Source organism: Pseudophryne corroboree, chromosome 3, assembly GCF_028390025.1.
Source record: "Pseudophryne corroboree isolate aPseCor3 chromosome 3, aPseCor3.hap2, whole genome shotgun sequence".
Classification (NCBI taxonomy): Eukaryota; Metazoa; Chordata; class Amphibia; order Anura; family Myobatrachidae; genus Pseudophryne; species Pseudophryne corroboree.
The window spans coordinates 463,733,265-463,760,231 of NC_086446.1; the positions used below are offsets into that span (position 1 = coordinate 463,733,265).

Below are 26,967 nucleotides of genomic sequence, written 5' to 3' on the forward strand. Positions count from 1 at the left end.
CCACACGCGACACGGTGTGGATTGAGACCCCGCTGTACTCCCTTCCTACTGAGTCCAGAGCTCTTCTGGGGAGTCTGGTGTCATGCCTCTGAAAAAGCCTCCAAACCGGTCTCTCAAGTCACCTTTTTTAAGCCTTCTCCCTTTCGCAATAGGCCTCAAGAGGCTGAAGCCCCTGTAGCTGGCTCGTCACCCCTGAACATGCCACCCTCTCCTCTGGTGCCTGCTTCCCCCTCTAAGGACCCCCCTTCTCCACCGTGTCTAGAGGATAGCGAAGCTTTAACAGTGGGCAGTTTGAAGCTTTTGCTGCATCAGTTTAAGGACGAAGTGACATCTGAGTTTAGAACCATGTTGAAATCCTGCCAGAACTCCATTGACGAATTGGGCGAGAGGAAACGAGCCAGCTGGAAACGAAGATGGGTGAAGTGGTGGGCTTGCATAATTCGCTCATTGACTCTCATGATACCCTCGAGGGTGAAGTTGCTGCTCTGCGCGATAAGGTAGCGGATTTGGAAGATCGCTCACGCAGAAACAACCTTAAACTCAGGTGGGTCCCTGACTCGGTTTCTAATAGCAGTCTTCATGACTACACTATGGAGATCTTTAAGAAATTGTTGCTCTCCACCAGCACCTCGGATCTGCTTATAGACCGCATACATCGGATTCCGAAGGCCTGCAGTGCTCCAGAGGAATCGTCAAGGGATGTTCTGATGAGAGTTCACTTCTTCCATATTAAAGAATCCCTGCTCAAAGCGGCTAGACCTTCTTCTGACTCAGCAGAGGCCTTGGGCCAGCTTCAATTATTTGGAGACTTGTCGCAGTACACTCTTAATAAAAGACGCTCTTTCCAACCTGTTACTATAGCTCTTCGAAAGACTGGCATTGTCTATAGGTGGGGCTTCCAGATTTCCAGAGATGGCTCCACTATTGCTATCTCTTCGGTGGACGATGGTATGAAGCTTCTCCGTAAATGGAATCTGGGAGGAGATCATGGGTCTGGCTCTCCTGACCGCCGACTTCAGCAGGACTGGTTGACGGTTGAGAAGTAGAGTTATGCCTAGGCAACGCCTATTTGCCAAAAGCGGCCTTCGTTGGGATGTTATCACATTTCCAGGATGTTTACTGCAGAGACTGCTATAGTTATTGCATACGTTGATTACCACCATTGAGACTATTTTGCTGTTTCTTTTCTCCAGGTTTGCTCAGATATGAGCAGTTTAGAGTTATAGTTTTAAAAGTTATGACTATGTACTATGCCTCATTCTGATTATTTTTTTTATTTTTTTTGCTGTTGTTTTTAGGTTAACCTATTTCCTCTAGTTCGCAATGATTTGCTTAGGACTGCATGTTTCTGTAGCCCTGTATTTATATGATTTCTATATGTCGCGTGAGCTTATAGATACCGAGACTCATAAGCCTCAGCTGTTTGGTTGCAGGGAGGTTGGCCACCAACCTCTCTATTTGTAGTGTGAGGCGCTGGATGTTTTGGCGTCTTACTATGGCTCCGTATCTCTACGGGTTCTGTTTCCTTTCTTTCTTTCTTTCTTTCTTTCTTTCTTTCTTTCTTTCTTTCTTTCTTTCTTTCTTTCTTTCTTTCTTTCTTTCTTTCTTTCTTTCTTTCTTTCTTTTTTCTCTCCTTTCTACCCCTGTGAGTTTGTGGGGGGGGGGGGGGGGGGGGTTTGCGTAGAGGCAAAAAAAGGGACTGTTTTGGTGTTTCTCTGGGGCACACTTTTAATAAATTAACTTGTAAATGAAGATAGAATGGTGTGAGGTATGATCATAAAGATAAAACGTAACTTTTATTTCATATCAGACGATAAAAAAAGGGGGAGACGAACAAAATAGACAAAAAATGCTGTATATATCAGCAAGGTGAATAAAAAAGTATTAAATCACAATGTGACGATATGTGACTCACTTGGTGTAAAGTAGGTGGCAGATGGTTTGTCCGCACACCCACTGGGAATAAGCGAGTATTGATGTTTGAATTTAATTAGAGCGAAAATTTGGTAAATCCTGTATTCTCTATAGATTTATGAATTTTTATACCTAAGTATATTCATGTGAGAGAAACAGGAAAAACCGGCTTTGACGACTCCGAACTCCTTCTAGTAAGTGACACAGATAATAGTGCTGCAAAGACTCAGAGCGGTAAAATTACTGGTGAGTGAAGGATATATACACGGAAGGTGTATTCCTTGATACTACAGTACCCAGTATTCCCAGAAGGTCACCCTTTCTGGTACTGACCAGGCCCAATGCTGCTTGGCTTCCAAGATCAGACGAGATCGGGCATGTCCAGCATGGTATGACTGTAGATAGTCAAGTACATACCTATCTGCGTATGGAGAAACCAATTGCTTAATAGGTTTGGGCTGGTCTGGAAAAGTATGGGGAAAATTTAACCCAGTTACTTCAAAGTATCAGGGTACTGTGTCCCAGTGATTTGGGTGAAAAAATTATGAAGCCGGGAGCAAAGGGATTTATTCACATATATACAATATTGGAATTATGTATAGGGCGGCCCGTATTCTGATATTAACACTGGTGCCAGGTGTGTTATCGTTGTTAGATACCAATTGTTTGCCCAAAGTGTAGCGTTCAAAATACAGCTATATTAGTAATGTGTGTTTTATAAGGAACCATGAGAGAGACATGAAAAAAGAATCCTCAAGAAGGGCAAAACAATTTTTACATACTCACTGTCTCCCACAACTTAGTTGTGGTGATATCTGTGAATATGTGACAGTTTCCCTACTGGCAGAGTGAAGTGTGCCAATAGAGCAAAAAGGTATACATATGTATATATGCGCATCCAGGTATTTCAGACAATATATCAGTCTGCATTAGACAATTACAAGGTAGATATAAATATCTGCATAATCCAAGCAAAATGCTTGGTGGAATAATATTCTGGTAATTGAAATAATAGGTCAGTCTGAATTTAGATATATTCAAGGTTTAGATAGATAAATGAATCGCTAAATACTTTGCAGGAATACCATATGTTGTCACATAAAAAAAATAATGTTTAACATAAAATCCAGCACAAAAGCACAAAACCACAGTGTGATCATTGGTCTATCTGTTGAAAAGAAAAATTGTTTTACACATACAAGACCTTATTTGTCATAATTTGTTAACAGACTATGTGTATAGATCCTCTGTAGAGAGTTATGACTATGTACTATGCCTCATTCTGATTATTTTTTTTATTTTTTTTGCTGTTGTTTTTAGGTTCCTCTAGTTCGCAATGATTTGCTTAGGACTGCATGTCTCTGTAGCCCTGTATTTATATGATTTCTATATGTCGCGTGAGCTTATAGATACCGAGACTCATAAGCCTCGGCTGTTTGGTTGCAGGGAGGTTGGCCACCAACCTCTCTATTTGTAGTGTGAGGCGCTGGATGTTTTGGCGTCTTACTATGGCTCCGTATCTCTACGGGGTCTGTTTCCTTTCTTTCTTTCTTTCTTTCTTTCTTTCTTTCTTTCTTTCTTTCTTTCTTTCTTTCTTTCTTTCTTTCTTTCTTTCTTTCTTTCTTTCTTTCTTTCTTTCTTTCTTTCTTTCTTCTCTCCTTTCTACCCCTGTGAGTTTCCCTTGTGTGTCTTGTCTCCCCTGGGTTTTGTTTCTACTATGGTACTATGTTCAAGATATGGTATTACTTCTGACTGCACCTGTTGGGTTCAGCGGCTGTTTCGCTCCCTGTTTCATTAGCTATGGTTAGGATAGTCTCACTAAATGTTAAGGGATTGAACTCCCCGAAGAAGCGCAAACTGGCTTTGTCATCCTTCTATAAAATGAAGGCGAATGTGGTGGCTATTCAAGAAACCCATTTTAGGAAGTTAGACCCCCCTAGATTTTCTCATAACCGATTCCCTACTTACTATATGGCTAATGGTCCTACAAAAAAGCATTTTTTATTTGAAACAGCAGGAGGTATATATTCGATACCGCCTCCTTCGGTGTGGAAACATTGGCTGAAATGGAAGGATTATCTGGAACCGAGAGGGTTCCCATTGGCTATTACTTGCACTACAGATTTATCACAATTACATTCCCCACAATCTGAGACTACTGATTACACTTGATACTTTTTTTTTTTTTTAAATTACTTTATATATATGTTTCACTATGCCGTTTTAGGAATACTCCTATGAGTAGAATCTGGCCCGTGTCTCTATGTTTCCCTGTTTGTGTCACTGTGTTGTCACTCTTCTTGTCTTATTCTCTTTCTTGCTCTCTCTGTTGTTTTCTTTGGTCTATATTTGTTTGTTGCCATATTCAGTAGTACGCGATAAGCAAATTGAATATCTCGTTGTACAGTTATTGTATTTTGTAAATTATGCTGATTACTCTATTCAGTCAAATACCTTGGATATCGCCTGTTCTGTCTACTATTGTTCTTGGCTTTATTTTTGCTCAAAACTAATAAAAACTATTATACAAAAAAAAAATGGATTACATAAATTCCTAACTGATAGAAATATCCAAGGTTACAGCATCTAAATGATATTTAATTTTATAATACAGGTTGAACCCGATGGACATTTTGTCTTTTTTCAACCTCACCAACTATGTAACTAGGAAATGTCCGATAGCCCTGTGAATGGGCACCTATTCTTGGACTCTTTCATAGATTTGTATTCTTGAGAAACTCCACCTCAGTCTGAATTATCTTACTTTTAACAGTCTTATATTTACTAGTAAAAGGGGATTTACAAGCTTAAAGATCTAAAGTTTTGTCTTATTATTCAGTAGAACAAAATAAACCTCACTGTCACTATTTGTTTTTCAGCTCTCTGAACGTCTCTGCAGACAGCATAGAAAATTAAATTATCTGGCTGATCAAACTTTGCAGAATTTCTATAAGTCCGTGCAAGCTCCACAATGGCTACTTCATCTATACGTCGTCAAGTGAAAAATATTGTCCACAACTACACCGATGCCGAAGTCAAGGTACGAGAGGCCACCTCAAATGACCCATGGGGCCCATCCACTACTCTAATGGCTGAAATTGCTCAAATGACACATAGTGCAGAAGTTCACCCGGAGGTAATGGTGATGGTCTGGAGAAGACTAAATGACAGTGGCAAGAACTGGCGTCATGTCTACAAAGGTCTGACCCTTTTGGATTATTTAATTAAAAATGGATCTAACAAAGTGGTACAGGATTGTCATGAGAACCTCATCGCTGTGCAGACTCTGAAAGATTTTCAGTTCTTGGACAAAGATGGAAAAGACTATGGAATTAATGTGCGGGAGAAAGCTAAACAGATTGTTTCCCTGCTGAAAGATGAGGAACGGGTAAAGCAGGAGAGAGCTCAAGCTCAAACCACACGAAGAAGAATGTCTCAAGTAACCTCAGCTATTGACAGCAGCCACAGGCTTCGCTACAATGAAGGTGATTAGTAGTGGATGGAGTGAATCATGCTGACACGCATTTTCAGTACAATAACAGCAATGCTTTGAAAGTGATTTAATTTATTTTTGTTGTCCTCCCCACAGCTTCTGATGACTCGACTCTTTCCCCAGAATTAGAACAAGTAAGACCTCAGAGTACAGGAGAGGAAGAGCTACAGTTGCAACTTGCTTTGGCTATGAGCAGAGAAGAAGCTGAGAAGGTATCAGCAAAACTTTTAGACATTGTAGGGAAATTCTGAATTAAAATACATTTTAAACAGATATTTAAAAGCAAATCTATGACATTCCATAAAAAAAAATATTAAAAAAATCATAGTTTTGATTATACTGTCTTGCTATAATGGCCTTAATTTCTATTCATGGAGAACTTTTTTGTCTTTGGAGGTCATTTTTCAAAACATTTAAAGACCCTTTTCAACAAAACTTTTCAGTCCATCTTTTAAAGTATTTAGCTTAGCTTTATTTAAGGCTTAAAATAAATCATGACAGTGGGTAGAGATCAGGAATGTTTTTATCACATTTGAAACACGTGAAGCCTATTATTAAACTACTCAAAGTGCACCTAGAAATGCATTTGTTTGCCCAAGCTGCAGATATTGGTTCTGTTCATACTTTTGATTGAACCCTTTGAGAGGAGCATCTGCAGACATATTTTTATAACTAAACTGAACCTTGTGCATCGACTTTTGAGGTACCCACATTTTTCCTTTGACCTTTAGGGGTGTATTCAATAACTGTCAGAAGCTGCCGTCTTGTGGGAAAGATGGCAGCTTCTGACAGATTTCGGTCGGAAGGGGTTCCGACCTATTCAAAAAATGATTTTTTTTTCTGACAAGTCGGGAATTCCCAACTTGTCAGAAAACACGTTGATCGGTGGAATAGCCGCCAATCCGCATGCTTCTGTCGGAAATGGGGCGAAATCTGGTTTTGGCCCCCTTTCCAACAAACTCAATCCGACTGGCAAACAAGTTGGATTGAGGTGAGGATACGGGGAGCTGTGCGGCGGGCTACAGGGTTGAGAGGTACCTTGCCTGGCCGTCCCCCGGCCGGGCACCTCTCTCCCTGCAGCGCCTCCCCAATCCGCCGCAGACATCACTCTCCGCTGCTGTGGACGCTGGCATAATACAGCTAAGATGTAAGTATTGATGGAGTGATCATCGTACTACTAGAGGCTGGTGGCCATAGATGGAGATGAGCCTTTACTAGCAGGATAAAGATGGTCATTGAGTAGGGGAGAGCTGCGAGTGAAATGTGTCGAGACGAGGGCTTAGATAACAAGAGGAAAGAGGGCCCTGCTCTGAAGAGCTAACAATCTAGTGGGGAGGGGCGACAGACAGATGACAAGAGGTGCAGGCAAGTGGGAGGTAGCCTGATGGCAGTATGCAAGCAAAGCTGAGATGTTCACGGCATGAGGCAGGGGGGTGGAGGCGCGGCTTCAGCACTGGGTTATGCATCGGGAGGGCATGCTTTGATGAATAGGTGTGTTTTTAGTGCCCGTTTGAAGCTTTGCAAGGTCGGGGAGAGTCTAATGGAGCGGGGGAGTGCGTTCCACTGAAGGGGTGCAGCACGGGCAAAATCCTGAACTCGTGCATGGGAAGCAGTGACCAGGGTGGTGGAGAGGCGACGGTCATTAGTCGACCGTAGGGGGCGGGAGGGAGTATGAAGGGAAAGGAGGTTGGAGATGTAGGGAGCAGTGGAATTAGAGATGGCCTTGTATGTGAGGGTGAGGAGTTTGAAGAGGATTCTGTAGGGGAATGGGAGCCAGTGTAGATTTTGTCGAAGGGGAGTGGCAGATGTAGTGCGGCGGGAGAGGAAGATAAGCCTAGCTGCGGAGTTCAGGACAGATTGGATGGGAGCAAGATGGGAGCAAGCGAGGCCAGTGAGGAGAACATTGCAGTAGTCAAGTTGTGAGATGACTAGTGAGTGGATGATGAGTTTAGTTGCACTATGGGAGAGATATGGCCTGATACGAGCAATGTTGCGTAGCTGGAAACGACAGGATTGTGCCAGAGCTTGGATGTGGGGTGCAAAGGAGAGGGAGGAGTCAAGAGTGACGCCCAAGCAGCGGAGTTTGGGAATGGGGGAGATGGTGGTGTTGTCAACAATGATGGAGATATTGGTCGGGGGTGTTGCTCTGGATGGGGGGAAGATGATGAGTTCAGTTTTGTCCATGTTGAGCTTTAGAGAGCGTTCAGACATCCAGGAGGAGATTGCGGAGAGGCAGCTGGAAACCTGAGAGAGGACAGAGGAGGACAGATCAGGAGATGAGAGGTAGAGTTGTGTGTCATCAGCATAGAGGTGGTATTGAAGGCCAAATGAGTTAATGAGCGCACCCAGGGAAGAGGTGTACAGGGAGAACAGAAGGGGTCCAAGGACAGAACCCTGAGGGACACCAACAGGAAGGATGGAAGGGTGTGAGGTGGTGCTGGAGGCAGACACAGAGAAGGAGCGGTTAGTCAGGTAAGAAGAAAACCAGTCAAGGACAGTGCTAGAGAGGCCAGCGTTTTGGAGTGTGCGGAGTAGGAGAGGATGATCTACGGTGTCAAAGGCAGCAGAGAGGTCCAGAAGGATGAGCAGAGAGAAGTGGCCCCTGGATTTGGCCGAAAGCAGGTCATTGGTGACTTTCACCAGGGCAGTCTCAGTTGAGTGGAGTGGGCGAAAGCCAGATTGTAGTGGATCGAGGATGGAGTTGTCAGAGAGGTAGCTTGTGAGACGGCTATAGACTAGTCGTTCAAGTAATTTGGAGGCGAAAGGGAGAAGAGAGATGGGGCGGTAGTTAGTGGATGATGAGGGGTCGAGGTTGGGTTTTTTGAGAATAGGTGAAACCAGAGCATGTTTGAATGGCGAGGGGAAGATGCCGGTAGAGAGGGACTGGTTGGGCAGTTGGGACTGCCGGTAGAGAGGTGAGCAAGGTGGGAGCAGGCAGTGGGGGAGAGGGAGCGGAGAAGACGGGAGGGAAGGGGGTCCAGGGGGCAGGTGGAGGGCGGGGAGGATAAGATGAGGGAGTGGACTTCCTTTTCTGAAGTGGGACGGAAGGAGGACAGGGTGGGATAGATGGAGGGGAGGGATAAAGGGGGCAGGGGGGTAGCAGAGGGATGACGGCGGGAGATGTCGTGTTGGATGTCCTCAATTTTGGAGATGAAGAAGGAGGCAAAGTCAGTGGCAGTGAGGGAGGATGGGAGGGGAGTCCGACAGTTGTTGAATACAGCCCTTAGTATTGTATTATATATAATAATAATAATAATAATATATATCACACTGTCACACATAAAATGGTCACCTGTAATGAACCCCATGCATAGTGCACTGCTTAAATAAATAAAAATAAAATTATAGAACACTGGTTTCCAGTGTTCCATTGGGAACACTGGAAACCATAAGTATAGGGTGAGCTGAAGAGTCTGAACGCCAAATAGTTAATTATTTGAAGCAGCAGCACAGGCTCCGTCCATTTCTATAGCCCCGCCTCCCCCAGCAGACAGTTATGTTCTTCGTGCCCAAGGAGCTGGGCATGTTTTTGTCTAGCTGCATTTCATGCAGCCTTTTTTTCTTTATTTACTTTTGCATATTTATTTTTACTGCAGCTTGAGCAGCCAGCGGTACAGCTCCCTGCAGCATCCCGCCAACCGCTCCATGCAAGCTGGCCATTTCAGAGGCCTGGAAATCTCCATCCTACTACCGAGATCCCTGGATTCTTCCTTTACCCTAAACGGCAGAGACACAGCTCCATTTTCACAAACGGAGGTTGTCTCTGTCCCCTTCCCACCCCCTAGACTGTCAATCACTGGCTCTGCATCCAGTGTGTTACAGGACCCATTCGCATACAGAATGGGTCCTGCGCATGCGCAAAGTACGATAATCTGTACTCTGCGATGATGGTCGCAGCTCCAACCACGGGCCGAATGTAATGCGGTGCAAGTTTTTAGGCAAATTCCAACTCATACCTTATCGCAATTTGAGACTGTGCAATATGGTGCCAAAACTCGCAAATATAATGCAGTGCAAGTTTTTAGAAAGGAACTATACTTGCATGAAAGATCTGGCAAAAATACACACCAGAAACCTAATGGTTATACTCTCACCTTGTAATGCGAGTTGCATTACAATGTACAAGTTTTGACAGAAGCATGCACAGATCCGTGCATGCTTCTGTCGGTAAAAGTGTTTAAATGGTTTAAAAAAGTAAAAAAACAACAACAAAAACGTGCACCCACCCCACAAAGCGTAACCAGCGCAGGGCTCTTTGAGCCAGTCCTGGTTGTTAAAATAGAGAGAAAAAAAATTGTGTAGGGTTCCCCCATATTCCCCCCCATATTTTAACAGTCAGCACCGGCCTCTTGGACCGGTCCTGGTTCCAAAAATATGGGAGAAAAAGGACGTAGGGGTCCCCTGTGTTTTTGAAACCAGCACCGGGCTCCACTAGTCAAGGACATAATACCACAGCCGGTGGACACATTTATACTGGTCCCTGCGGCCATGGCACTAATCCCCCCTTCCCTCTCAACTAGTCAGCACTGGCCGGGAATCCCCGGGGGAATGGCGACCCTCACCCACCCCAAGAGTGACCTCAATTAACCTTGCGGTCTGCAGGTTCCCGCCATAGAGCAGTATTCAATTGATGTTGGATCCTTTCCAACGGTAAGGATCCGACAGTTCAGTATTCAATTTGATGCCAAATCCGACAGGTTTTGGCCGTTTTCAGCAATGTAAATACGAGTTTTTTTAAAGTCAGATTGACATTGTCGAAAATGGGACTAAATCCTGTCGGATTTGGCCGCAAATCCGACAAAACATGTGGATTCGCAGCTAACCCGACGATCCATGTGTTTTCCGACAAGTCGGAAAAACGGCAGCCCATTGAATAGGTCGAATCATGATTCGACCTAAAAAAGTCAGAAACTGCAGTATTTCTGACTAGACGGCAGTTCCGACTTCTATTGAATACTGTCCATAGAAGATTTCCCCCCCCCCCCCCATTATAGTCTAAAGGCTCTGCTCGATTGGCAGCTGAGAAGCACACAGCCAATCAGGAAAGTGCTATGAAATGGCACTCCCTGCTTGGCTGGCGGGTCTCCAAGTACCAGAAGTTATGAGGAAACACAGTATTTGGGAAAAAGGGATCCATGTGTGTACATATGGATCCCCTTACGTCCGGTGGTGCAGGTTAATGCGGTTTAATATTTTTAACCCCGTGAATTCCTACATGGATCGAAGAAGACCGATCCACACTGGAACTAGGTGAGTATATATATTTTTTTACAGGTACCCTATGGATTCTACTTTACAAAGGAGACCGAGGGGCTCCGTGGGACAGTAGGTAAGTATATGTGAGTGTGTAAGTGTGTTTTAATAAACTTCTACTATCATGGTGTGTGTGTCTTATCTTTATTGTAATATATCTTTTGTTGTGGAACTACAGGTACTAGCAGGCCCTTTAAAGCCCCGGATGCTGGTACTTGTGGTTCTCCAAGTACCAGCATGCGGGGAGGCTTGCTGGGACCTGTAGCAAAAGACAAATTTTATTCTTCTTTTTACACTTTTAATGACATCCACAATCATTTATCATAATTTGTTTAAATTTGTACAATACGCTACCCTAATATCATACCCTCTATTGGAGGTCGTTTCAAAGTGTCACCAGGGCAGGATTAAGGATTTTGGGGGCCTCTGGGAAACTAAATTGTGGGGCCTCCTCCAATAAAATGACCCCTTAGCCCCCCAATATAGCTACAGTGCTCCCACTGTCTGCCATACAGTGCACCACCTGGTGGCCCCTCCCCTATGCCCCCCAGTATTTAATTCACAGCCAATTTACAGAGCAGAGCGGTGGCTCCCGAGTACCCAAACCAGCGGCAGTGAAGTGATGTGTCCCATGATGCTGATGAGTGGACTCAGGCAGTCGCGCTGAGAGGGGAGGAGTAGGTACTAATTAACCGGGCTTATTGGTGAGGCCCAGGTCTGCCCTTCCCTACCACTAATTCTGGAATTGCCAGCTGCTTTTCCTGTGGCAGTGCCCAAATTCACAATACACCAGTGACCCTCTGAGAGGTTCAGGCTTGGACTGGCCCACAGGGGTACAGGGGAAACCACCGGTGGGCCCCACTGCCTGGGGCCCCACCTCCTGATCTAAAGATCAGGTTCCAGACTGTGCACTTGAATTATACATTTTACATATGTTACCTTATACTGGACTATGGTGTATATTCAACAGTGCATTGCTGTTATTAATGTTATTAATCTGATACATTATCATGCATGCAGCAGCTGAATTTTCTGTATATATTTATGAAGGGGCCCAGACGTTGCACTCTCTAATGGTTAGTCAAACCAATGAGGTGGCAGGCCACACCCCCTCTGCAGACTGACCACACCCCTAAACATGGGCCCCTACCACTGCATTTTCCCAGTGGACCCTATGCCACAGTCCGACACTGGAGAGGTTGCTTCCAAGTGCCGTCACTCCTCCTCAGGGCCATCCTCTATGAGACTTGTTCCTCCATTGATTCGGAGGTTGCTGCACTAGCCCCACGGATCACTGTAGCAATGCACCAGACCTGTCCTTGTGCTCTGCTGCTGATGATGATGACAGCGTTTCGCCTTCTTTACTCTGGGTGCCACCTCAGAGTCTTGACACCACCACTGCTGCTATTGGTGCTACACTCAGCCGCACCTCAACGAACTGGACACCACCCCTTGGAACGCCCTCTTACACATCTTCTGGACAGTGCTACTCCTCCAATTGGACAGGGTTTCAAGTAGCAGGCTCCATTGTTTAACACTACTGGAGAACAGGGACCAGCAGCACCCTGCTTACTACAGCGGCTGACAGGAAGATACACTGCACTCTATTTTGTTACTGGCCCCTGTGCAATACATGCATAGTATTTTTACATATTTTTTTGAAGGGGGCCTGGCCATGCTTCCATGATTCTGCCATGCTCCCAGTACCAGGGCCCCACTCTCTATGGCCCTGGACTCTGGAACCTATCTGTGCTGCATGCAGTCGCAGCAGCCCCGTTCAGGGAACAGGTGCTGCTGAACAACTGTTCTCTGCAATTATAGGATCAGACTGACCCTGTGTGGGGGGCTCCTCTGTTAGTGCGGGCCCATGGGCGATCGCCTTTGTCTCACGCCCCCCTCCTTAATCCAACCCTGTCACCGTTCTATCTGTACTTTTGCAACCATCACAGCTAATTGAATTGCCTCCCTCAGGAGTAGCAAATGCATTAATACATGTAGAATTGTGAATGGGGACTTCTCTTACTGTGGGTGACTCTCAGTATTAGCACCAGCCTGACTGGCAGGCTTTTATACAGTAGGGTCCAGACATTCAATGCATCACCATGTTTTTTGTTTTTTTGTTTGTTTTTTAAGTTTTTTTTATACATGTTTCAATATTTAACTAATCTTGAGAAAATATACTTTCTTTTTTTTCAGTTATTTATTTTGGATGTTGTCATTGAAAATTAGATTTTTGTTTAATGACAATTATGAAATACTATAATCAAATTATTATTTGTGCAACGTGTCACTCTAAGTTAAGTACAATTGCTCAATACAGACAACACCCAGTGACGTCTCCCTATAATTGTACAAGTCACAGTATAGTAACTTTGGATATCATGGTGTGATTTATGTTATGTGGCAAATGAATATGTTTGTTTTATTTGATAACAAAAGTCAATGTATTGTGCCCCATGGATCTCATTCAGTGTGGCACAGTGATGGGTATACTGCATGATCACTATACCTGCACTAAAAACAGATATGTCACGAATTGCGTTATACACTACTTTGAATCACTATCACACTTAGGGGTCTATTCATGAAGCAGTGAAAAGAGTGGAGAAGTGAACCTGTGGAGAAATTGTCCATGGCAACCAATCAGCTGCTCCGTACAATTGTATAGAATGCAAATTATAAATGTTACTTCAATGCTGATTGGTTGCCATGGGCAACTTCTCCACTGGCTCACTTCTCCACACTTATCACTGCCTCATGAATAGACCCCTTAGAGAATACTGTGGTCACATATTTTGCATATCTAACTTCATATTTGCAAGTTAGCGCAGCCCTAAGCACTGTCAGTATGCCCTAAAGCAGTTTGTGTTTACACATTCATGACCCTGTATCCAAGAATTTTTCAGCTACTATTTTTACTTGACATTTAGGAAAATGCATAGAAAGAGTAGTTAAAAACATACACACTTTTTGCTCACAGAGTTGCCCAAGGCATGTGCCAAGTTTGCCTATATGATACAGCTCTGGGATTAACACCGTTTTATTTCCTGGAAAAGGGATTGTATTATGAAAAATGAAAAGCAGATGTGACCGTACATAATATGCCTTGTGCACACCATAGAATCTTATGTGTGTAACCAGGGCCAGATTAACAATGGGGCGGATGGAGCTACAGCTCCAGGCCTCCACACAAACAGCATGCTGATCACTAGCCAATGGCTGGCCACATGGTCGTCCATAAATCATAACTATTAAGAATGCATTTCTATTTTTCTCACAAAATTATGCAAATATTAATATTTTTACATATTTAGGGTGACTTTGGGGCTGATAGTGTAGGGGATGTACATGCCCACATGGCTCTCACCATGCCCACACAGCACTGATCACACCTCCCCCATTTCTCACAATAGGCCCTTGAATATTTTAAACTCCAGGCCCATATGTCCCTTAATCCGGCCCTGTGTGTTACTATACATATGTAAGCGGTAGAACTTGCTTCTAGCTTACTAGTTATTATATAGCGCACACATAATGTGCAGCACTTTACATAGAATATTTGGCCATTCACATCAGTCCCTGGCCCAGTGGAGCTGCAATCTATATTCCCTACCATATGCTCCTGTTTGGAGCCAACCAGCCTACCTGTATATTTTTGGGTTGTGGGAGGAAACCAAAGTACCCTGGGGGAACCCACGCAAGCATGGGGAAAACATACAAACGCCACACAGTTAGGGCCATAGTGGGAACTGAACCCATGACCTTACCACTGCTAACCATTTATATGCAAACCTGATTGCATGCGTACAAATACAATATTTAGGTGTCTGCGCAGTTCCCTGTCAGCCGCAGCATGATTGACATGCTGTGGCATTTGGGGTGGCACCTGGTCAAAATGGGGTCATGTCACCCATGTTTTGAAGGCGTGATGGGTCCAGGGTCTGCGTCGTCGGATGCATACAGTATTTTTTGGACCCCGGTATCTGGATCCTATGTCCAGCCTGAGTAAGCGTCAGTTTACGCAGGCTTGCCGATGCCTGTAGCCATCGCGAATTGTGACCGATGATTGTGATGGTAATCCGATGCTGCATCCTCAGTCGCAGCACTTGGATCCTTGCTAATGCTAACAGGAGTCGTCTATCTCCTACAGACGCCTCCTGCTGCATTTTCATTTAATTAGATGGAATTGCATGGCGCTTTCATGCAGCTGCGCATTTCCATATAAACATGAATCGGGCTTTACATGCAGAAAATGTTCCCCGTGTGACAGGTAATTCAGTGCTACAAGTCACTAGGTTAACTTTGAAATGGTTAGGTTTTCTAACACAAGAGTCTGAGGTATAAAAAGACAAATTAAAATGTAATAATTTCCTCTAAACATTACAATAAGTGATTTCCAGTTATTATTATTATTATTATTATTATTATTATCCCTTTAAGTTTCAGCTAAACATAGCCTTTTGAGTCTTTGTCGAATTGATGAATATTTTACTCCCGTCAGTGCTAAGAAGTAGTGCTACTTGCCCATAGTTTATACCTCAAAAGTGCTCCGGCTGAATGTGTCTCATTCCTGAGCACTAAGGAAGTTATGGCAGTTACTGGAAGGCGAGGAGATGGCAGAATGACGATGGGGGGGATCTCCTCTTTCAAACTATGGGGTCTATTTACTAAGCCTTGGGTGGAGATAAATCCGACGGAGATAAAGTCCCAGCCAGTCGGCTCCTAACTGTCATTTTTCAAACCCAGCCTGTGGGTAATATTTTGTGGTTTTTTTCTCCATTTTAATCAATGGTGAATGTTGCTCTGAATATACAATGAAATATGTGTATTGTGATGACCTGCTCATCTCATTTGTGACCTATTAGCGCTGCATGCTCTATTGTTCACATATGGCAGGTAGGAGCCGACTGGCTGGGACTTTATCTCCGTTGGATTTATCTCCATCCAAGGCTTAATAAATAGACCCCATGTGCCCTCTTAGTAATTATGAACTGGTAATCAATGTGATCACCAAACAAAACCACCCTGCACTAGACATTGGCGTTTCTATAATGGGTGCAGTGTGTGTGGTGTACACGGGTCCCTGTGTCCAAGGGGGCCCACACCGCACACACTGCACACATGTTTTATTACTTACCTTTCCGGAGTCCCGCGTTGGAGCTGCAGCTGCGGTAAAAAATCAGCGGCACAATGGCCGCCTTGCATGCACAGTAGTGATGAGTCTCAAGAAGATGACGGGCACCATGTTTCTGGTGACCTGCGCATGCGCAGTAGACTCTGACACAATGCTAGACTTTACTGCGCCATGAAGAGGAAGGGGCTCACCTGGAGTCTGCACATGGGCCCCCTCCTCTGTTAAAACGACCATGACACTAGATAAATCATTATGAAGTCCAGGGATGATGGGAGGTTCTTTCCCATCCTAGCTTCAATAAACACACATAAACTCAATTAGCCGCAAGTTTACAAAGTGAACCTGCAGCATAAGATTCACATACATCATGGCAATGCGAACACCTATGAAATGTGAGATTTAATTAGAAAAGCTGATTCGCTGGATTTTTCTACAATAGTGACCTAACAGAAGTGCATAAAAAAGTGGTAAAATCATCCTGAAGCCTCACAAAATGACAACTAGCAGGACCATAATGAAGACTGTTAGCGGCCATAAGCAAAGTATTGGAGATTCTTAAAAGGTGTCAAGTGTTTCATTTTTAAATATTTTATTAATGGTGGAAAAATGATAAGCAGCATAAATGAATAGAAAATGCGGGCTATTCCAAGGTAAGCAACAAAGTGCACTGCCGTGCAGGGAGGAGCTGCGGCGTGAGAGAAAGTAAGAATGGAAGGGGGAGGAGGAGTGGCAGTGGCACATGGAGGAAGACATTCTGGATGAGGGGGTACATGTAGGAAGCCATTCTGGATGAGAGGAGGTGTGTGTGTGTGTGTGTGTGTGTGGGGGGGAGCACATGAAGGAAGGCATGCTGGGATGAGAGGAGGGGGGGCACATGAAGGAAGGCATGCCGAATGAGAGGAGGAGCACATTAAGGAAGCCATGCTGGTTGAGAGGAGGAGGGTGGGGGACACATGAAGGAAGTCACGCTGGATGAGAGGAGGGGGGACACATGAAGGAAGGCATGCTGGATGAGAGGGGGGCACATTAAGGAAGCCATGCTGGTTGAGAGGAGGAGGAGGAGGGGGGGGCACATGAAGGAAGGCATGCTGGATGAGAGGGGGGCACATTAAGGAAGCCATGCTGGATGAGAGGAGGAAGGGGGGGCACATGAAGGAAGGCATGTTGGATGAGGGGGGGGGGCACATTAAGGAAGCCATGCTGGATGAGAGGAGGAAGGGGATGGGGCACATGAAGGAAGGCATGCTGGCTAAGAGGGGGGGGGGCACATGAAGGAAGTAACGCTGGATGAGAGGAGGGGGGCACATGAAGGAAGTCACACTGGATGAGAGGAGGGGGGCACATGAAGGAAGGCATGCTGGATGAGAGGGGGGGACACATTAAGGAAGCCACACTGGATGAGAGGAGGAGGGGGGGGGGGCACATGAAGGAAGGCATGCTGGATAAGAGGGGGGGCACATGAAGGAAGTAATGCAGGATGAGAGGAGGGGGGCACATGAAGGAAGGCATGCTGGATAACAGGACGGGGGGGGCACATGAAGGAAGGCATGCTGGATAACAGGATGGGGGGGCACATGAAGGAAGGCATGCTGGATGGTATGGTGGCACGTGAAGGAGGACATTATGGATGAGGGGTCAAATGAAGGCAGCACACATTAGGGAAGACACTATGGATGGAGGTGTGGCACAAGAGGGTAGACACGCTAGATGAGAGGGGGCATATGAAGGGGGGCACATTAGGGAAGACACTGGATGAGGGATACACATAAGGGATAAGCAGTGTCAGGGGAGAGCTGTTTGAGGGATAAAATGTGTTAGAGAGAGCGAGCTCCATGAGGGAGTGTGCCTCAGCGGAATGACAGGAGCACGGGGTGAGATGGGTGAGAGAGAAGAGCAGGGGGTAAGATGGGGGAGTGAGAGCTGCAGGGGGTGAGTGAGAGGAGCTGGGGGTGAGATGGGGGAATGAGAGGTGCAGGGGGTGAGATGGGTGAATGAGAGAAGCAGGGGGTAAGATGGGTGAGTGAGAGGAGCAGGGGGTAAGATGGGGGAGTGAGAGGTGCAGGGGGTGAGTGAGAGGAGCAGGGGGTAAGATTGGTGAGTGAGAGGAGCAGGGGGTGAGTGAGAGGAGCACGGGGTGAGATGGGGGAGTGAGAGGTGCAGGGGGTGAGATGGGGGAGTGAGAGGAGCAGGGGGTGAGATGGGGGAGTTAGAGGTGCAGGGGGTGAGATGAGGGAGTGAGAGGAGCAGGGGGTGAGATGGGGGAGTGAGACGTGCAGGGGGTGAAATGGGGGAGTGTGAGGAGAAGGGGTGAGATGGGGGAGTGAGAGGTACAGGGGGTGAGATGGTGGAGTGAGAGGAGCAAGGGGTAAGATTGAGGAGTGAGAGGTACAGGGGGTGGGATGCGGGAGTGAAAGGAGCAAGGGGTGAGATGGGGGAGTGAGAGGTGCAGGGGGTAAGATTGGTGAGTGAGAGGAGCAGGGGGTGAGTGAGGTGCACGGGGTGAGATGGGGGAGTGAGAGGTGCAGGGGGTGAGATGGGGGAGTGAGAGGAGCAGGGGGTGAGATGGGGGAGTTAGAGGTGCAGGGGGTGAGATGAGGGAGTGAGAGGAGCAGGGGGTGAGATGGGGGAGTGAGACGTGCAGGGGGTGAAATGGGGGAGTGTGAGGAGAAGGGGTGAGATGGGGGAGTGAGAGGTACAGGGGGTGAGATGGTGGAGTGAGAGGAGCAAGGGGTAAGATTGAGGAGTGAGAGGTACAGGGGGTGGGATGCGGGAGTGAAAGGAGCAAGGGGTGAGATGGGGGAGTGAGAGGTGCAGGGGGTGAGATGGGGGAGTGAGACGTGCAGGGGGTGAGATGGGGAGTGAGAGGAGCGGGGGTTGAGTTGGGGGAGTGAGAGGTGCAGGAGGTGAGATGGGGGAGTGAGAGGAGCAGGGGGTGAGATGGGGGAGTGAGAGGAGCAGGGGGTGAGATAGGGGAGTGAGACATGCTGGGGGTGAGATGCGGAGTGAGAAGAGCAGGGGGTGAGATGGGGGAGTGAGACGTGCAGGGGGTGAGATGGAGGAGTGAGAGGTGCAGGGGGTGAGATGGGGGAGTGAGAGGAGCAAGGGGTAAGATTGAGGAGTGAGAGGTGCAGGGGGTGAGATGGGGGAGTGAGAGGAGCAAGGGGTGAGATTCATGAGTGAGAGGTGCAGGGGGTGAGATGGAGGAGTGAGAGGTGCAGGGGGTGAGATGGGGGAGTGAGGCACAGGGAGTGAGAGCTGTAAGGGGTACTGTAAGTAAAGGAGAGAAAGATGCAGGTGTTCAGACACAATGGAGAGTATATAGGGAGTAAGGGGGTTACCTAGGATGTAGATATGGACACATGAGGAGAGTGACAGACAAAGGAAACATAAGAAAGCAGAGGGGAGACATGAAAGACATAAGAGAGGTGAGCAAAGTTTGTTCTACAAATCATATGTATAATGTATAATTCAAGTGCACACTCTGGAACCTGATCCCTAGTGGAGGGGGTGGGCCCAGTGGCGTCATAAGGTGGGTGCTGGGGGTGCGTCCCACACCTGGGTGTCACTCTCGGAGGGGTGACACCAAAGTGCCTGCTCCTCCGCAGTGACAGGAGCCAGGTGCTGCAGTGTGACAGCCTCATACAGCACCTGGCTCCTGTCATTGATGAGGAGCCGACAGCGAAGGAAGAGTGTCTCCGGGGGCTGCCCAGTACAGCCCAGCATCTCCAGAGATGCTGGGCATGCCCCCGGAGTTATGAGCTTGGGATTCCTGTGAGGCCACGCTCTCTATGCATGTGACCACACCCCCTTATATGTGACCACGCCCCCTTTCCAACGCGAGCGTGCCTCCGGCACACAGGGAGGTCCAGGGTGCGTATCGGGTGTCACCACACCCGGTGACACCTCTGGGTGGGCCCACAGACAGTCTGGCCTATCGGGGGTTTCCCCTGCATCACTTTGGGCCACTCCAACTCTGATTTCAGCAAATAAAAGTATTTTAATTACTTTGGGGTAGATTTGAATGTAGCTATTGTTATTTATATTTATAACTTGTACATACAAATTAGTAAAATATTTGTAGAAAACACTTATAAATCCCATCTACAAGTTCCAAACCCCATTTTCCATCAATACAAAACATAAAAAATACCTATCCCACATCATTATATACTGATCTCTATGCTTTTTACAGCAAAAGCCTTGGATGGACGTCAAGTAGATGGAGATAAAGTAACAGCCAGTCAGCTCCTGTCATTATTGAAACCCACCCTGTGACATGGCACTTACTGTAGGAGCTTATTGGCTGATACTTTATCTCTGTCCACTTTATCTCCATCCAGGGCCGGTTCTACACCTTGTGGCGCCCAGTGCGAAAGTTTCCACTGTTATGCTCCCAGTAGCTGTGCCCCCAGATTTGCCCCAAGTAGTTGTGGCCCCAGTTGATTTGCCCCCAGTAGTTGTACCCCCTGTTGCTGTGCCCCCTGTTGCTTTGCCTCCAGTAGTTGTGCCCCTTGTTGCTTTGCCCCCAGTAGTTGTGCCCCCTCTTTCTTTGCCCCCAGTAGTTGGGCCACCTCTTTCTTTGCCCCCAGTAGTTGTGCCCCGTTTCTTTGCCCCCAGTAGTTGTGCCCCCTCTTTCTTTGCCCCCAGTAGTTGTGCCCCGTTTCTTTGCCCCCAGTAGTTGTGCCCCCTCTTTCTTTGCCCCCAGTAGTTGTGCCCCGTTTCTTTGCCCCCAGTAGTTGTGCACACACACACAAAAATAAAAAAAACAATACTTACCACTGCCCCGCTCATGCTTCCCGATCGCTGCTGCTGCTCCGTCTGGCCGCTGGCTCCTCTCTATGGGAGAGACGTCATGACGTCTCTCCCATAGCAGCGTCGCACAGACACTAGAGGTCAATACTGACCTCTAGTGTCTGTCCCTGGAGCCTGCTGCAGCGGATGCCCACACAGCCCACGGCGTCTGCTGCAGCCGTGGAGCGGGGTGCGGGCAGGCGGCGGTGCCTGCAGGGTGACTGCGGCCGCGCCCCCAGGCCGCAGCGCCCCGGGCAAAGTCACTGCTTACCCGCACCAAGATCCGCTCCTGTCTCCATCCAAGGCTTAGTACGTAGACCCCTAAGAGTCTATATTGGTCATATTTTACCATTTAAACACCTTTAAATACATTACTATTCATCTGAAAGGGAGTATCAAATATTCTCCACTGTGTAATGATATTTCTAGATTAAAATAAGAACCTTTACAAAGTTACCAACTAGTTTAAGGGGGGACCTAAAAGATTTTTCTATTTAAAACCCACATTAACCTAACACAATTTTCTAGTTCAATAGCAAAAAGTTAAAGCCATGAGGTTTTGCTGCAGAAATTTTTTTTTCTGGCAAACTGAATTTATCCCAAAAGACCCACAATGTACTGTGGAGATGTACTGCATGTAGTTGCGGTAATTGTGCATGTAATGTGCTGCAGTTACCACTTCCTTGTGTGTTGTAATGCAGGGAAGTGATCAGAATGTTGAGGGCGGTATGCCCCCTGTCATTATTGGCGCTGCTATACCTAGATAAGGCACCAATCTGGTTTGGCGAGTTATGAATGGTCAGTGGAACTGACTGCTCTGACAACTGCAGCTATCAATTTGGACAGCTACAGTTTTCACTACCACATACACAGCAATGTCCCTGGCTGTTGGAATATGCAGCCACTGATTGTGCTTACAGAAAATGATAACTTTTTTTTGTTAAAAATGTTTTTTTTTTTTTTTTTAAATTAAAGCTGCGGGGGTTTTGACCAGTACGTGCAAAGAATCCCTTATAGCAACTACAAGAGGGAGAGTGCGAATTGCCCGAGAGGTGATGCTTTATTATTACATTGCGTTAGTAATTGGCCCTTCTTCGCCTCGATAATGCCTTGATAATGAGCAAAGCAGGGCCATGCATTTACAGATCTTTAAGGATAATACATGTGCACCCGTGTTTTAAATGTATTTGTGCAGTTGTGTCTCACTTGATAGTAAGTTTATTTATTAGGAAAATAATTATAGTAACACCATGGGTGTAACCATAGTGGGTACAAGGGGTGCCATTGCTATGGGACTCAGGGGCTTAGGGGGGCCTGGACACGGGGTTATAAAGTGGCATACTAATTTCCTAGATTTGCCTGCTAAGCAATTGGGTCTGATCCACTGCCCAGCCTGAATTGTGTGACATTACATTTTCAGTGAGAAGTGTGTGTAGTGGATGTTAGAATGGTAAGGGGACACTGTAATGTGGCATTATTTGAACCGGAGAGCACTGTAATGTGTCATAATCTCATCTACTCATTGTAATATGATGGGAACTATAATGTTACACAATAAGAACTGGGGCACTGTAATGTAGCACAATATGCAGTGGAGGCACTATAGTGTCTCATAATAACAATGGAGCACTAATGTGGCATAATTTGAACTGGAAGGCACTCTGATGTGGCATAGTATGAATAGGGGTCATAATGTAAATTGAGGATTCTCTGTGGCATAATGTGCATTGGCAGCTCTACAATGTGACAGCATGTAAACTAGGGAACTACTGTAATGGTTCATATAATAAACTAGGGCACTACTATGGGGCATAATATTAACTAGACACTATTATGATTCAGAAAATGATCTAGGGCACTATTATGGGGCATAAAATGAATTACGTCTGCAGAGAGGTGTTTCTCAAGAAGCGCTGGGACAGGTGCTCCTTCAGTATGTTGCTATGGGGCACACAAAGTTCTGGCAACACCCCTGAGTAGCACTCATTTATATATATTTCATTACAGAAAATAGTCCCTTCTGCACCTGACGAGAAAGAAGACTTACAGTTGCAAGCAGCACTGAATCAAAGTAAAGAGGAATATGAAAAGGTATGCCGTTTACATCACCAGTGAGTGGTTTTTAAATGGATGTCTTTATACATACTATTATTTACTTATTTAGTGTTCTGAATTACACAATTATAAAGTGGCCCCAGCCCTATGTGCACACTATCTCACCTTGTGAGCTATGTAAATGTATTGTTTGGTTGTAATACAGATTGGTTTCCATTTAGGAGAAGCAGGTGCATCAAGGTGAGATATCACTAATTGAGAAGGCTCTGATGGAGACCCACTTGTCGGAAGACTATGATGAGCAAAGAGCAGAGAAGAAAAAGGAGGTAATAATATACAGTACCTGCCTGGAAGCTCCCTAGACCAATAAAATCATCAGTTGGAATATAATGCTGGCCAAGTTACTACTACTGTATTTTCATGTCCCCACTGGGTGTGGGTATAAGAAAGAATAGGTTTAATATATTCAATGGAGGCTTAGATAATTGCTCTCCTTCTGTTTCGCTTCTGACACACAGTACTAGCAGGTGACTAGTCCAATTAATTGAAAATCCAGTACTGACCATAATATATAGCAAGGGTTTCAAGATTACACATGCTTATGCAATGCCCTGCCCATAATATTATTAGGCTGACATAGTATTATATAAGTAGAGTTGATAGCTTGACACATGTTTCTTGGTATTTTAAATACATATAACATGATACTGATAGAATGTGAACCTTTGTAGGTGCATTTTATTCCTGTATCTCTGTCACGGTTATAGGTAATCCCCGCTTTTAGACTGTTGTTGAAACTTGTGAAAGTCTAAAGTTGGGTACAAACTGGATGATATGTCGCCCTATCCCGCGGATTAGAGTGACATATCGGTTACATCGTCTAGTGCAGTCCTCGAGAGCTACCAACGGTTCACGTTTTCCAGCTCACCTAGCAGGTGCACAGGTGCAGCCATTACTCACTGACACATTTTAAAAGTTCCACAGGTAGAGCTAATTACTCCACTCATGATTCTGTGAGGAGAGCTGGAAAACATTAACTGTTGGTAGCTCTTGAGGACCAGGGTTGGCTACCCCTGGTCTAGTGTGCCCATGATATGTGCACTCCCCCAGGTTACTACCGTCAGCCCTCGTTGGCCCTGCAGCAGGGCCCATGGGGGATGTCACTAGTGATGACATGCTGCCTGCGTCGGACCCGGCATCAGCAAATGTATATGCATTTGCCACAGCCGGGTCCCATTGGAAGCGATGTCGGGCTGGGTACATTTCACTTAATGCTGCTGTATTTTCTGATTGACATGTAAAATATATCAATATTACTGCTTGTAGTGGGAAATGTGTCTATACTAAAGTTGGGTACTCGCAAATCCATCCAGTTCATTATTTGATTAATTGGGTGGTTGTATCATCCACCTGACGTGCTGCACATTAGATAGACAATGCCCCAGATGACACAGTGTCTTTACAGTAAGCATGTAATGATATATTACGTCGTCGTATGGAGGAACGTGCATTGTGTATGACGATGCAATATATTGTTATATCACATCGCTATATTGCTGGGTTGGCGCATTGATCTTGATTGGATTTCAATATGAAGAAGAAAACACTATCTTTAGCATGCTCCAATCTGCATAGGGCAAACTTAAGCAATATTAATAAGAAAAATAAATGTATACAATTTAATATAAATATTTTATTAAAATAAATGTATATGATATACTTTTATCAGATAAGCCTGCAAAAATAAAAATGGCATCTCAATGACCACCACTAATTATTTTTCAGACAAGACTGTGGCAACTTGTGGCTTACCAGCTGCTGGGAACATGCATATGCCAGGATTTTTGCCAGCCCTAGGTTGTTTACCATTGCTGTAGATTTATGTTGGAACTATGACTGCTGGCATCCTGAGATGTGATCATCAGCAACTGGATTTACTCTACACCTACATAAACATCTCATAGATCCCTAAAGGACATTGATCAGACTCAGCAGTTACTTTCAGTCTGTACATGCCGCAATTTTTGTGATTAATTAGGTCTAAAGGTGCCCATCCACTAGTGCGAGGTATCGCGTGTGAACCTCGCATGCGATACCCCGCCAACTCACCTGGCAGCTCCCAGGTGGCTGGACTGCATACGATACATCGTATGTGGTCCTTTTGCAGATGATGTATCGTATTCGATCCCAGTTTTGGCTACGGTATACGACAAATCCTTGTGGGAGCCATGACGATCTCCGGATCCTGTATGCATCGGATCAAAATCGGAGGTAAAACACATACGATGTGACACTTTTCACGATTTATCGGCCCAATGGGTGGAAATCGTGTGAAAAAGTGCCATATCGTGTAAGTGTATGCGCACTTTAAAGCACCTAAATTGTCTGTAAAGGGTGCAGCTTGTCCAGGTAACTTGACTATGTGTGACATGGTTACATTTATGCTTTATAAAACATGCCTGATTTTAATGTTGGCTTAGAAAAGTAGTATTATAATTGATACTATGAAGTGGAAATAGTATGAGAAAGATATTTATTTTATGAACTGTGGGACTGTTGTGAATTCTAGAGTTCAGGACAAAATATAGATAGAGATTCATACATGGTTACTACTAGTAAGTAATGATTACTACTGATCATTCTTTAGACACACGTATCGGAACTCATTGATATATTTGGCCCATCTCAATCCAATACGTCAAACATCTGGGATTACCATGATGTCAGTTCTCTTCCACTATCAAGTACAACAACCTCTTTGTTTCCAACTTCCGGACCAACAAGTAAGTATCAACAGATTTAATGTTTACTTTTGTAAAGTCTTTACGTGGCTTGATAACATCATGTCAATAATCCTTAGGAACATATCCGATGTCTGCTTAATGTTTGGATCCAAATATTAGAAAGTTGGTCACACTCCCTGATAGATATATGAAACTTGGAACTAGTACGCTGCTTTGCATATGGCTTTTTCAAGACATCAATATAACAAATGTCTGTTTTTGGAGGATTGTTGCAATTTACTGTATCGACTCGGGCAATTTAAGAAGGGGGTAATGCAGCAAGATATAGAATATCAACTGTGGTCCCCATCTTAAAGATTGCTGCATCAGTCCTTATAGCTGTCTTTGGAAACTATGATTATGCCCGATTAACCAAGCCCCAAAAAGGGGTTGAGTGACCGGCGTTTGGGATCCTGCCGATCACCATACCGACACTGGTATCCAGAGCTTTAGATTGCGGGCTCGGTGGTTCACTGCACTTGCCACAGGTTCTGTTCCCACTCTATGGGTGTCGTGGACACCCACGAGTGGGAATAGTCCATGTCAGTTGGTATGCTGACTGTCGAGCTATTACTCAGTCGGGATCCCGGCGTCGGTATAGTGACCAGCGATAACTGCATTCCCCAAAAAGCTTAGTTCTTGGAACTTGGCCCTGTTAGCTATCACCATCTTAAGATTGTGTTTGGTATTGTAACCTATGGGTTACAGTAATGCATTTTTTCCCCAGAAAAGTATCTGAATGATTCCACTCTGGTCGTCAGTAGTGATTACACAAGCACTAACCCATGGCTATACACATCAGGTCATCCAGGTCTGGACCCTGACATAAAGTGATAGCAGTCACTATCCCTTTACTTTTTGCCGTTGTTGGGACCAGCTCTTTTATATCCATAGCTAGACAATTCAGCACCCCGGGCAAGATGGAGTACTGATGCTTCCCCAATTATTGATATTACTGATTTGATATTAGATGTCTTAGAATAAGGACGAAACTAGTTGACAGAGCGAGAGTCCATTTTTCCTGCTGCCATTATCTGCCAAGATCTCTGTTCAATGTCTGCTGCCGGCACGCGCCACAATATTGAGCACTCCAATCACAGACTACTTAGTCAGGTCAGCCAGGCACCATGCACAAGGGACTGTGACCAGCCACAGTGAGTCACCCAGGGAGTTGTCATACATCTAGTATCCCTATATATTTTTTCGCATTAGTGATTTGATGCTATTTTCATACGACCAACCCTATGTATTTCTTTTAGTTATTTTGTGCCTTTTGGTGATTATTATTAACGAAAATATATACACAATATTTAAAAAACCTTGAAATGTGTAAAAAATGCTTCAGTCGAAGAACCAAGGAGGGAGGTAGGAAGGTACACATGGGCCGGGGAAGTGGGACAGAACCACAAATGAGCGGGAGGGTGGTGGGTGGGGGGAGAGAGTCACCCATGGGCTCTTTTTGGAACACATGTCACAGCTCCTTCCCCATTGTAAGTAGCCCTCATAAAGACTTACAAATCACTGTTTTATTTGGTGATAATTTT

The 26,967-nt window shown here is 45.4% G+C and overlaps 1 protein-coding gene and 1 pseudogene across 2 annotated transcripts in view; one reads left to right on the forward strand and one right to left on the reverse strand.

Moving 5' to 3' along the window:
• The window catches only part of EPN3 (epsin 3), a 113,535-nt gene that overhangs the window by 64,186 nt on the left and 22,382 nt on the right, over positions 1–26,967 (forward strand). For both annotated transcript variants that reach the window (XM_063963620.1, XM_063963621.1), the window contains exons 2-6: positions 4,794–5,399; positions 5,504–5,619; positions 22,593–22,676; positions 22,862–22,966; positions 25,288–25,423. In XM_063963620.1, coding sequence (XP_063819690.1) covers positions 4,886–5,399; positions 5,504–5,619; positions 22,593–22,676; positions 22,862–22,966; positions 25,288–25,423 — 955 coding nt within the window. In that variant the 5' untranslated portion in view covers positions 4,794–4,885. The remainder of the gene's footprint in view (positions 1–4,793; positions 5,400–5,503; positions 5,620–22,592; positions 22,677–22,861; positions 22,967–25,287; positions 25,424–26,967) is intronic.
• Positions 2,199–2,317, reverse strand: LOC134893132 (5S ribosomal RNA; annotated as a pseudogene).